Source organism: Panthera pardus, unplaced genomic scaffold (genome assembly GCF_024362965.1).
Source record: "Panthera pardus isolate Hobbes unplaced genomic scaffold, ASM2436296v1 HiC_scaffold_22, whole genome shotgun sequence".
NCBI lineage: Eukaryota > Metazoa > Chordata > Mammalia > Carnivora > Felidae > Panthera > Panthera pardus.
Genome location: NW_026526788.1, coordinates 54,105,208 through 54,118,823, shown reverse-complemented (window position 1 = coordinate 54,118,823; position 13,616 = coordinate 54,105,208). Strand labels below are relative to the sequence as shown.

At 44.5% G+C, this 13,616-nt stretch overlaps 1 protein-coding gene across 50 annotated transcripts in view; it reads left to right on the top strand.

The window, feature by feature from the left end:
• The window catches only part of SORBS1 (sorbin and SH3 domain containing 1), a 229,060-nt gene extending 222,304 nt beyond the window's left edge, over positions 1 to 6,756 (top strand). For all 50 annotated transcript variants that reach the window (XM_053909754.1, XM_019445175.2, XM_019445162.2 and 47 more), the window contains 2 exons: positions 771 to 883; positions 3,448 to 6,756. In XM_053909754.1, coding sequence (XP_053765729.1) covers positions 771 to 883; positions 3,448 to 3,515 — 181 coding nt within the window. In that variant the 3' untranslated portion in view covers positions 3,516 to 6,756. The remainder of the gene's footprint in view (positions 1 to 770; positions 884 to 3,447) is intronic.
• The last annotated feature ends 6,860 nt before the right edge of the window (positions 6,757 to 13,616 follow it).

Sequence of the window (13,616 nt, the reverse complement as noted above, 5' to 3'; positions counted from 1 at the left end):
CTCTCTCTCTCTTTCAAAAATAAACATTAAAAAAAAAACTTTTTTGTTTTAATGTTTGTGTATCCATTTTGAGAGAATATGTGCGAGCAGATAAGAGGCAGAGAGAACGGGAGAGAGCTATAGAGCCTGGCACAGGGCTCAAATTCACAAACCGTGAGATCATGACCTGAGCCGAAATCAAGTCTGATGCTTAACCAACTGAGCCACCCAGGTGCCACAATAAATTAAAACTTTAAAAAAATAAAAACAGCTAACAAAATATGTATCAGTATATTAAGGAACTCAAGATAGTGAGGCCATTGGAATGTACTTTTTATATCCTTGTATCAGTACAACAATTTTATACATATACAACAATTGCCTTACACTTTCCAACGTATATGAGCAGAATATAGTGTCTATCTCTGGAGTAAGAAACTTCTGATTATCTTTGATAATCTACATACATTCTCCTATGTTAAGAAAAAGCCTTGGTTAATTTTAAAGAGGGGGCATCTAGACAAAATACTTGTAACCAAATGAAACTAAATAGAAGGACTGATCATAGCCTTGCTTGTCAGAGGCTCCCCCCATCCCTATCAGTCTTCATTTACTTATATGCTGAATGGATCTCCCCATAAGCTCCACTGTTAGAGAAATAGCCAGTAAAATACTTTCATCTGCATTGATGTGTGTGAAACACTACCAAAGTGCTGATTTAACTCACATGGGCTTTAAAAAACTCATTATTTAATCCTATCACTGTTTGAGTGAATGTTTTTCATTTTTAGATTTAGCTACCAAGCATTGTATAGCTATATACCACAGAATGATGATGAATTGGAACTCCGAGATGGAGATATTGTTGATGTCATGGAAAAATGTGATGATGGATGGTTTGTTGGTAAGTGATCTCCTCATGTTTTTCTCACTAATTGTATATTGAAGGAGTAACTAAGAGTGATGAGCCATGCAAAAGGCAATGTTCTCTGCACAGAAAAAAGCCTTCTCAGATCCTGTATCACCATCAAGAATGCTGGGCCACCCAGTTTATGCTTGCTCTGGAGACAGTGTGGATGACACTAATGGTATTGGACCCAAAAACCAAATACACCTAAGTGACTGCACGGAAGGGCAATTTCAAATTGGTTGAGTTCTGTATGTCTTTGTATTCTGTGTATATCTGTACTACATGTGCAGATTTTATTCTCTTAAAACTCTTAAGAAACAACACAAGAAAATTTGAGCCTAGGTCTCAGCCATGAAACTCAAGCATATGTGTAGATGTTCCAAAGACCTTATTTACTTCAGGCTTCTAAAAACTTTTTTTTTTTAATATTTATTTATTTATTTTAAGAGATTTAGAGTACAAGTAGGGGGGGAGTGCAGAGAGAGAGAATCCTAAGCAGGCTGTGTGCTATCAGCACAGAGTCCAACACGGGGCTTGAACCCACACACCGTGAGATCACGAGCTGAAATCAAGAGTTAGATGGCTCACCGGGTGTCTGGGTGGCTTAGTCAGTTAAGCATCCGACTTCGGCTCAGGTCATGATCTCACGGTTCGTGAGTTTGAGCCCCGCGTTGGGCTCTGTGCTGACAGCTCAGAGCCTGAAGCCGGCTTTGGATTCTGTGTCTCTCTCTCTCTCTCTCTCTCTCTCTCTCTCTCTCTCTCTCTCTCTCTCTCTCTCTCCCCCTCCCCTGCTCATGCTCTGTCTCTCTCTCTCTCTCTCAAAAATAAATAAACTTAAAAAAAATTATTAAAAAAAGAGAGAGAGAGAGAGAGAGAGAGATGGCTAGTGAACTGAGCCAGCCAGGTGCCCCCAGGCTTTTAATAACTTCAGTCAAAGCAACCTACTTAGTTAAGGTCCTATTCTTGATTTCAGCTCAGGTCTTGATCTCACATTTCTCAGAGCCTCGCATTGGTCTCCCCACTGACACATGGAGCCTGCTTGGGATCCTCTTTCCCCTCTCTCTCTGCTTCTCCCCAACTCGTATGCATGTGCTCTCTCTCTGCCCCCTCCCCAAAATAAATAAACACATAAAACCTTTTTTAAAAAGCAGCTTGCTTAATTAAAACAAAAGATTCACCATTACAGGAGAAGGATCAACAGTTTTTAAGATTTTGCTACAAAGCAGATACTTGCTTCATGTACTTTCTTATTGAAGATCTCAACAAACAACAAGATAAGAATTACCTCCATTTCACAGACTCAAAAACTGAGGCCCAAAGATGTTATATAACTAGACCAGGTCACCCAGGTAGCCAGTGGTGGGGCCAGTACTTGAACTAGGCCTCTCTCTCCCATAGCCTTTGTTGTTTCTGCACAGGACAGAATTTTCTGTCCTATCAGAGAGTGTGACTCTCGTATGTCTTAGCTGTTAAACTCTTCCAGGAGTGCTTATGTCTTTTATGGGAACACGGGGCACTGTTGGGGGGCACCAATTCTCTCCTGGGGGCGTCCCTGGCAGCTGGGTAAAGGAATGTTGCTCAGTCCCTCAGGTGCTTTAGAACGTAGCCTCGTGCTCAGAGTGGAAGCCTATTTTCTCATCCGTAAGGAGAGGTCGAACCAGGTGTAGGAGCACATCTCTGGGCTTTGTACTCTCGGTTCTTTGCAGCCTCCTTGGCCGTCCTCCCTAGGGGTTCAACTAGTTATTTTAGAGGTCTTTAGTTTTGACGCCCTTTTTTTAGCTTGAGGTTTCACTTTGGGCAACAGCCCCGACCTACTGGTGGCGGCTGCTTGAAATGCTGTGTTCACCAGGGTTCTGAAGCTATATCCAAGCCGATTGGGGAAAGGAAGCAATCGTCCCTATTGTGATATCTGCCAGCGAGAGGGGAATAATGACCCGGCATGTATCCGCCACCATCCCCACCCCCACCCCTGCCCGGGTCCCCACCCCCCACCCATCCCAAGGGAAGGGACTAGGTTAGGGATCCAGCAGTTCCGGATGTAGAGCAGTTGGGGAAGGGCTTTGCGCCCAGGTAGCTCAGTGTTCCTGGCTCAGCGGGAACCGTGAAGAGGTTGGAAGCAAAGACAGGGAGTCAATCTGGGGCTTAGGCACAGGCTTCTGGGAGGAATTTCCTTTTGATGTGTGGTCATATCCAGTGGACTTTTAGAAATCTTACAGTTTAGAAATTAGATAAATGTGCTCCTTTTTCCAAAAAGAAGTATCAGAAAGAGCAGAGGGCTGGGAGTTAGAAGTCCTGGGTTCAAAGCCTGCTTCTGATGCTTGCTAAACTGTGGGACCTCAGTAATGTCACTTAAGCTCTCTGAGCTTCAGTTTCCTCATCTGAAAGAGGGGAGTACTGAGAATACCTTCCTGGCTTACCACCAGGCATTATTTGATAGCCTAAATGAGATAAGATGGAAAAATGTGCTTTGGAAACCATATGCTGCATTGTTATCAGGGGGCCCCCTCTGAACTCACATAGTAAGTCTTCTGATTTTGCGTGTGTGTGTTTTTTTACAGGTACTTCAAGAAGGACAAGGCAATTTGGTACTTTTCCAGGCAACTATGTAAAGCCTTTGTATCTATAAGAAGATTGAAAACCACAGAGATTATTTTTATTGGAGGATGAAGCATAACTCACGAACTGGTCTCTTTATTTAAACATTGAGTCAATAGGAAAACTAACGCAGCGGATAAAGTAAGAAGCAAAAGAGAGGGACAGAGAAGTGTTGTGTCTGAAGCCTGAACCTGTGTGAACGTACAGTGTCAGGCAGGCTGAACTGAGAAAAAAGGAATGAGGCAAATCTGTATTTACTTAGCTGCTTCTGGGAGCCACTCCAAGCCTTCCCTGCCTCTCCCCCTCTTGGGTAATCTGACCTGTAACACGGGCCAGGATCAGTGAGGTCAGAAATGCCTCTTGCTGCCCCAGCCTTGACCAGCTTTTGCTCAAAGGGGTCATTTAGCCGGAAGCAGCCCTCAGAGCATCAGGCAGACCCCTAGCCATTCTCCAAAGGCTCTACACCCCAGCCACCCAGAGCCCCATTTCCAAACACTGCTGGGGATCAGCTCGGGCTGCCGAGGCCATCCCTGGAGGCCCCCAGGCTACCCAAGACCACGTCCCTCACTCCTGGGGTACGTGGGGAAATGGAGGGAGAACACAGGTGCCCTGTGCATTCAGCCCGCATGCAGCATTGCTCTTGACGCCCCTGGTGTTCAGACAGAAAAGAACATGAGGTTTGCCCGTGGGAGCGGGGTGCCCGGGTCAGATAGTTATATTTGTATTCCCAGGTGATTAAGTTAAGAAGCTCTGTAGTTATCGAGGTCACTTGCAGTGTGCTCTTTCCCATATCTCTGACTTTTGTAAGTGGTCACCTTTAGCACAGTTTCATTTAGCAGAATGCCATTGCTAACCTTTCTTTTCTGGATTGTTTTTGGTGAGGGCAGTTTGGGGTTGATGGGCCTATTCTGACAAGGTACCGAGGATGACATCCAGTGAATCATTTCACATACGCCGGATGCTGGGGCCACTGATGAGCAGGATGTGCTCCACACCTTAGCACAGACTCCCTGCAGCAGTTCAGGCACCACCCACAGTGCAGTAGCCCAGGGTCGTGAGCCCCGATGCACCCTGGTGAGGCTTCTCTTTCGAGCGGAAGGTGCCCATGCCCGGGCCCGAAGTGCGAGGCAGTGGTTCGCCACTCCCAGGACGTCTGTGCTTTGCGGGGCTACATCTGAGGAGGGAGGGCCCTGTGACACCCGGGGTGCTCCAGTCACATCTCCATCCAGTTCAAGGATGTTTCTCAGCCTCTCTGCTGGACCCCTTAGAAAACTAGAGAAATGACCCACTCCCTGCCCGCCAGGAACTCAGAGGTGATTGGAGAGGTACACACACACAAATACGGAATCAAGAGAGACTGTGATATGTGCGAAGAAGGGTATGAGAGAGGAGGAGGAGATTACCTTTCCCTGGAGAGACGCTAGGAAGCATTGTCGTATTTCTGTCTCCATGAGCTCACTCTTGAACAACTAGGCTGCTTAGAAGAACCTTCCTCTGAGGGTAGTTTATGGCTGGAAATTCTTGGAACTGTTTCCAGAGTTTTCACACTCTTATCCTCCCCACAAATACACATCCAAGGTCACAAACAGGAGTAGCAATTCTAGGTGGTAGGGTGTATACAGGAATCCTGGCTCTCTGCATGTAGCTCAGAATTGCCCCAGGACCATTGTCCCAAAACCTGGAGTCTTTACAGGTAGGCAGAGTTTGTCTTCAGTGCCTCCGTCCCACCTTCTGTGTCTGCCATTCATCTCCCCATCACCTGTCCACCCCCGTACCCCCATCAGAGAGCCTCATTCTCTTCCTGTCCTCCTTTCAAATTTGGCCTCAGGAAAGAACCTGCCACTGACTCCTTCACACTGGAGTGTAAATGACCGGTAAGAGGAATGTGTTACTTCTTCCTGGAGACACTTGTTTTTAGCTAGGACAGAGCAGAGCCTTAGCCCCAAGGGATGAGGCAGTGGAACTAATGGTGGTGGTAGGGGGTGGGGGTGGGGTGGAGGAGCTTCCTGGGTAGAAAGAGCCTTTTTGATATTCTTTAACACTCATTGCTTTGGAAGGTCGACTTCAGCATCCGAGGGCACTGTCTGACTCTCTGAGGAACTATAGTACAAGTGCATATGCACGTGCATTTTGCACAACAGCATTTCACTCATTTTTGGAACGCAATTCTCGTATTGGCTAATGTGTTTCCTGGTCTTTCTTAGATGCAAACCATTAATAACGACCTTATTCTAATAGCTTTTTGAGGGGTGCTTCTTAAGTAGGTAATTTTGAACACCTCTTTCAATACAGCTAGAAAATAAAACCAATTTGTAAAGCCACATTTGCATCTGATGCCAGCCTCATGCATTTGTATATCTTCAGAAACCCAGGTATGCCTCACCAATTTGCCCGTCTTTAATAAAATCATGTTAAAATTTGCATCAAACTTCAGCTTCCTATGTATGACGGAACAAGGAACAAAGTTTCCAACTGCTCTTTTGTCCTCAAACATTTAGTAATATAAAATACCTATTTTTATGCTGAAATATTTATACAGGTTTATTAATAGCAAGTGCAACTAACTGGCGCCATGCCTTGCAACACATTTTGATATATTAGCCATGCTTCTGGGTAAAGGCAAGCCCCCAACTACTTATCTTTTGCAGTCTCTCTGGGATCAGTTAAAGAAAAAAATCATATGCGTAAGAAGTAGGACTGTAAATATGTATATTTAACTTTGTATAGCCCATGTACCTACTTTGTATAGAAAAATAATTTTAAAAATTTGAACTGAAGGGGGGTGAAATAAGGAAGTCATGAAGTTTTTTGCATTTTTATTTAAATGAAGGAATTCCAAATAACTCACCTGCAGATTTTTAGCACAAAAATAGCCATTGTAAAGTGTTAAAATTTTAAATAATCATTCTTTCTGGGAGAGAAGGTAATTGTGATCTCAGTTATAGGTTTTTTATTTTGTTTTTGATTTTTTTTTTGTTTTTTGTTTTGTTTTTTGGCTGTCTTATTTATCTACAGTAGTATTAAGTTCTTTTGCTAGAATAAGTTACTACAAAGAAGATTATATTCTGAAAGAAAAATAACTGACATTATATATAACCAATTAATTTAAAGTGTTGCCATTTACACACCAAGAGCATGTACTATGCAGACACAGATTTTTCCATTCATTTATTTTTCTTTATTGCGGTGGATTGATTTGATAAATGGATGTGTTGAATTACTACATTTGCTGTACATATTATTTAATAAACTTTATTCAGAATTGCGTGGCATATGTTCTTACCATTCATTATTTCTTTCCTTTGCCAAATCTCTCAGGAGGCTTATATTCACTGCTTCGATTTCACGTACTCTCCTTTTCCATTCTTTTCTTTTTTTTTTTTTAATCTTTATTTTTGAGAGAGAGAGAGAGGGAGAAAGGGCAGGGGGCAACAGAGAGACAAGGAAGCACAGGATCCAAAGCAGGCTCCAGGCTCCGAGCTGTCAGCACAGAGCCTGACGCGGGGCTCAAACTCACATTCGTGAGTTCGTGACCTGAGCTGAACTCGGACGCTCAACTGACTGAGCCACCCAGGCACCCCTTTTTTTATTTTAATTTTTTTCTTAACATTTATTCATTTTTGATACAGAGTGCAAGTGGGGGAGGGGCAGAGAGAGAGGGAGACAGAATCTGAAGCAGGCTCCAGGCTCTGAGCTGTCAGCACAGAGCCCGACGCAGGACTTGAACTCATGAACCATGAACTGGTGACCTGAGCTGAAGTCGGACACTTAATCGACTGAGCCTCCCAGGCGCCCCCTCCTTTTGCATTCTTAATCACGTACCATTTGGCTTCCATCCTGCCCTTTGAAGACACCACTTCTTACCTTACTCTTTTCTCAATAAGCTAACTCCATGGCCTTCTCTGAATTGACTACTGTTGACCATCTCACCATTCTTTCTACAATATTTTTATAGTGATTATAAAAATAATGCATATATCTTTAAAAGCAAAAGTGAAACATTATAAAATACATGTAATGGGTCATGATTTGCTCCGCAAGACATAGGTACAGAAAATGATACAGCACTTTTTCCAAATCGAGTTAAATCAGCTATGAGTCCTCTCTTTCTAAGGCGGGTGAAAATGCAGGCTCTCCTTTTATTCCCTCCCAAACCAAGTGTGTCAAGATGATGGCATAGGCATCTAACCTCCCCTGGCATCCCATGGCTGGGACCACCCCCATCTCAGTTTGGGGCAGGGCCTGACTGCCCAAACCAAACCTCCACCCTCCCTGGTTCTGTTCTTTCCCACCTCTTTTTTTTTTTTTTTTTTTTTAACGTTTATTTATTTTTGAGACAGAGAGAGACAGAATGAATGGGGGAGGGTCAGAGAGAGGGAGACACAGAATCGGAAACAGGCTCCAGGCTCTGAGCTGTCAGCACAGAGCCCAATGCAGGGCTCAAACTCACGAACTGTGAGATCATGACCTGAGCCGAAGTCGGACGCTTAACCGACCAAGCCACCCAGGCGCCCCTCCACCTCTTTTAACTCAAAGCACTAGTTGGCACTTCCGCCTCTTTGGGGTGACTCAGTGGAGTCCTTTTCAGTAGGCTTGGGCGTCAGTCATGGGAGAAGGGTGGTCTCCCAGGGGTCTGAACCCCGGTACTGAGCCCTGTTTCACAGGCACTACTTCCATGGCCTCCATCCCATTCAACAAATCCATCAGCTGTACTTTCAAAGTAGGTTTAGAACCAACCACTCCCATCACCAGAGTCCAAGCCGTTTTCTCTCTGGATCATTGTGCTCACTTTCCAACTTGGCTCCCTGCTTCCACCCTTATTCCCTCTACTTTGTCTTAACAGAGCAACCAGAGTGATCATTTTAAAGTTGGCTTACAACCCTCTAGAGGCTTCTCATGTCGCTGAGTGGAACCATGCCTCACATCCATTGGTACGCTGTCCCTTCCCTCTCCCTTACCTCTGACTTCACTTCTCCTTGCTCTTTCCACCCACATGATCCTTATGGCCTCAAAGTCATCAAGCACACTTCAGGTTCAAGGTCTTACATTCTATCCCCTGTGCCCAGAAGACCCTTTCTGCTGGAGCTGCATGGCTTTCTTCCACCCTTCTTTTACATCTTTAATGTTGCTTTCTCAATGAGGCTCTCTTGGACCACTTTATATATAACAGGACCTTACTGTTTCCACCGAGCATCCTATCCCCCTTCTCTTCCTCTGTGCTTCATAATTCATCAGCATCTGATAGATACCTGTTTTCACAATCATACAAAATCCGTGAGGATAACGATTCCATTTGGCTTTGGTATGTATGCCCAGCACCAAGAAGAGTCCCTAACACAGTTGGCACTCACAGTTACTTGATCAAGTAAATGAGTACATAAATGAATGAACCCCTGGGGCCAGAGATCCTAGAACGCAGAATATAATAATGAAAGAAGGGAAGCATTGTCAGTCCATTTTATTATAGCAGCAGAAATAAAAGAATAGGTAATCTCTCAAATTATTCTGAGCTCGTCCAAACTGAGAATTTTCTGTAATTATAGTCATCTTCCCACAGAGATTACTGCTAACTCTGTAAGCTCTCCTTGGTCCTCTGAGCTTTCTTTGCACACAATAAACACACGCATATAAACACTTTGCATAGTCTTATACACCTTTTCCCCCTTAACAACAGAGCTTGGACTTGTTTCCACAATTTACTTAACCGATCCCCTGTTGACGATGCAAATAATTGCCAGCTTTTTTCCCTGCAACAAACAATGCTGCATTGAGTACAATTATAGGCTCAAAGAGCCAGAACATTTCAAATCTTGAGACACTGCCAAATTGCCTTCCAGAAAATATCACACCAGTTTACACTCCTGCCAAGTCCATGGGAGTGTCTGTTTCCCCATCACCCAATTATCTGCTTCCATGGAATGCTATTCTCTGTTTCGCCTGCCTGTTCACTGGCCAGCCCCTTCTCAGCCCTCTTTCCAAATCTTTAGTTGCATTCCTAGCCATCTATTATTTTCTCTTAACACATGCTCCTTCAGGAAGCAGATCCCTCACAATATACTTTGGCCTAAAGAGTCAGTTGTATGAGGGCTCCTGTCAATGACAAGTGGTAGACACAACACTACTGGCCATTCTTGGGTCAAAGCACTGGGAAGAAAGGAGTTAGAACCAGCCTCAGGCAGGAGTGAATCCAGATCCTCAAACTCTCATATTAGTCTTATTCTTGGTGCCATTGGTCTTGTTTGGCTACATTTTCACCTACTGAGTACAGCAATAGGAAACATAAGCTGTAGACAGCCCTGGGCTCATTCCTACAGGTCTCGGACTCTAGACTAGGGAAAAGGGCCTTCTTGGTGGGCTTCCCTGAAAACAATTCCAGACTCCGCCAGGTCCAACTTGGATAGTTATCCTTCCTTTGACTAATCACTGGCCAGGGTGGGTGGAGTATGAGTGACAGCCCCACCAGCACCACGTGGAATGGGGGAGAGGAGGAGGCCAGGGGAGGGGTGTGCTGCTATAAAAAGGAAGAAGGTGGCTGGATTGGTAACTGAATGGTCCACTGTGTGAGCTAGACCCTGAGCATTATTGCAACAAGCTTTGGAAAATGGAATACTATTGCCTTATCAATACAAATGTCAGTGTAGCTGAATGTAGGCTATGTGCTGAAGCCCCGCTGGCCAAAGTCTTAAGAAGAACATGGTGGAGAGCACAAGACGTCCACCCAGACACAGGGTTTGATCTGACCGTAGGGGCACGGCACAACCATATCACATGCTAAAAATATTAGGACTCTTCTGAAGGAAAATGACTAGAGTCTCAATAGTCATGTAGAGTGTTTGCATGAGTTTACATAAGTGTATTCACCAAGTCTTGGCATGTGGAGATTAAGCCTGCCTCGGGAACGCTTAGCTGAGGCCTTTAAGACAAATGAAAGAAGTTACTACTTGATATAGATAATCTGTGGAATAGAGTAGCAAGGCAGGTGGTTCAGACTGAAAATATTTAAGAAAATTTAAGTTGAACCCAGAGTTGGAAAAGCCCTTGATGAGACAGCTGAATGACCATGTGTCACTGGTTTATGATGCCTATCCTGGAGGACAACTCCTTTGCCCCTCCACCACTCTCCCCCTGGTATCAACAGAGACAAAATAGTAGGTAGGTTAAGAGTCTCTGGCCCCTCTGGCTTACTTGTTTTTAAAGTGAGACTGACAACGTGCCTGGCTGGCTCAGTCAGTGGAATGTGTGACTCTTGACCTCAGGGTTGTGAGTTCGAGCCCCAGGTTGGGCATAGAGATTATGCGAACAAAAATAAATAAATAAATATAGTGATACTTACAAACTTAGGTGAACCTGCAAAGAGAGGTAGAGCTGAGAATCATCCTCAAAATAGTAGCATAAATCACATAGATTGACATGAGCTTATATCATCAGGGTCACTGGATCTCAAAGTGTGGTCCGTGGACCTGTTGGAGTCCCCAGACCCTTTCAGCAGATTTACAAAGTCAAAAGTATCTTCGTAACAATGTTAAGATGCTTGTGGTAGCCAGCTTCCAAGAATGCCTTTGGTGATCCTTATCTCCCAGTATTCACACCCTTTCGCATTCTATCAGGACTGGTCTGTGTAACCAGTAGAATATGGCAGAAGAAATGGGATGTCACTTCCAAGACTAGGTCATAAAAGCCATTGTGACTGCTATCTCTTGTTCGTGGGGAGAAGTGGACTATGCTTTGGAACTTCTAAGTCCTGGGGCTCCTGGGTGGCTCAGTCAGTTAAATGTCCAACTTTGGCTCAGGTCATGATCTCTTGGTTCATGAGTCTGAGCCCCACATCGGGCTCTGTGCTGACAGCGTGGAGCCTGAACCCTGCTTTAGGTTCTGTGTCTCCCTCTCTTTCTTCCCCTGCCTCTCTCTCTCTCTCTCTCAAAAATAAACATTAAAAAGATTAAAAAAAAAAAAAAAGAACTTCTAAGTTCTGGGGCACTTAGGTGGCTCAGTTAAGTGTCTGACTTTGGCTCAGGTCATGATCTCCGGTCATGGGATTGCCATCCACATCAGGCTGTGTTGACAGTGTGGAACCTGCTTGGGATTCTCTCTCTCTCTTCCTCCCTCTACCCCTCCCCTGCTCATGCTTTCTCTCTCTCTCAAAATAAATAAATAAATTTTAAAAAAAAAAGAGGAACTTCTAAGTCCTAGTTGTCATATTGGATAAATGCGCTAATTGTTCCCAAAAAGAGAAGTATTAGAACAAAGGGCTGGGAGCCAGAAGGCCTGGGTTCAAGTGCCACCTCTGATACTCTGATACTTATTTTGTGAGGCCTCAGACATGCCACTTCAGCTCTTTGACACCTGGATCAAAGAGACTCTATTAGGAAGGAGGGAAAGGAAGTGATGTTTAAAGGCAGTGCCCACCACAGAGTTCTCCTGTTATTCCGGTGCCTACTGCATACCAGCATTTTTCATGCATTTTCTCATTTACTTCTCATACCAACCCTACGAGGTAGGTATTCTGATCTTCATTAACAAGTAAGGCGTCTGAGACCAAAGAGTGCAGCCCAAGAGTAAACAGCAAGTGACTGGATTCAGTCTGACTCCAAAGCCATGTGCTTTCCATTGATCACCCCCTTCTGCCTCCCAGGGACAGACACCGGGACGAGTCTGCAGACCAGTACACCTCAGGACATCTAAATTTTACCAAGAGATTATAGCATCTTCAAGAGTGACTCATGGAATAATGATAACTGTGATAACCATCTGATGAGCACCTACTCTGCGCTTGAACATTAAAGGTTCGAAAACAGGTCTGTCTCCTCAATCTTCCGCCTGAGCCAAGGGCCAGAAGAACTCTTCGGGGAGCGTTGCTGTTTCCAGGCCATCTCATCCTCCACCCTCATAAGCCTCTCAGAAGTAGGGTCCAGCCTCGCTGCCCACACTTCCTCACCACACCTACCCTTTATCACCTGCACTGTGGCTCCCCTGTGTAGTGTCACAGACCTACAAAGCTCAAAGGCCCCCAAGAACTTTGTACTCACCATATCTTCTGTGTCAGCTAAGAATGACTTCAACTAGTAACTAAATAATTAGAAATAAATTTGAAAAAAAGAACGTTTGGGGCACCTGAGCGGCTTAGTCGGTTACGCGTTCGACTTTTGATTTTGGCACAAGTCATGATCTCACAGGTCATGAGTTTGAGCCCTGTGTCAGCCTGTGTGCCAACAGCACGGAGCCTGCTTAGGATTCTCCCTCTCTCTCTCTCTCTCTGACCCTCCCCTGCTCTCTCTTTCTCTCAAAATAAATAAATAAACTAAAAAAAAAAAAAAAGAATGACTCTACCTACAGTAGCAGGTGGCCCCCAAAGTGACAGCTTATGTGACAGATGTGTCTCATTATCTCACAGAAAAGAAGACACACTCTGGGTTAGTGTATTTGACTCTCCTGGCCTTTCTCTCATGATTACAAGTTGGCCACCTTGACAGCTCCAAGCTTCATATCCCCATACAACCACCTTTGATGGCAGGAGACAGCAACACAGGACACAGGTTTTCTCTGTGCGTGATTAGGGAAGAAAAATCCTTTCCAAAAAGCTCCCCAGCAGACATCTTCCCACATCTCATTGGCTGGAGCTAATCCCAGGGCTACTCCTCACTGTAAAGAAACTGTCAGAGGGCAGTGGGCAAGATGGAAGGGAGCTGGGAATGACTTTGGGTAGCTAACCAGCAGCGAGGACCACAAGCTCACTTGTTCCTGGCCTCCGTGAGATCTTCCTGCCTCTCCCCTCACTGTGTCTTTGAATTCCTTCTCGGCTTTTCCTCCTCTCTTCACTACTTCATTATGAATGTTCCCTAAGCTTCCCCCTCTATAATCTGTGGCTTGGGCAATCTTATCTATTCTCCTAACTTTAATATTACCCTTTTATTTTTCCTATGGTAACTTTTTTTCCTACTTTTTTCTACTTTTTAAATGAAACAACACAAAGTTATCAAAGCAAAACAGAACTCACCTAGTTATTACCACTGAGATATATATAACCTCTTTCATGCTCCATGCGTGTGTGTGTGTATAACCTGCTCCTCTCACTTATCATAAACACCTTTCTTGACAAGACGTATTCACCTCTATGTCTTTATTTAATGATTAC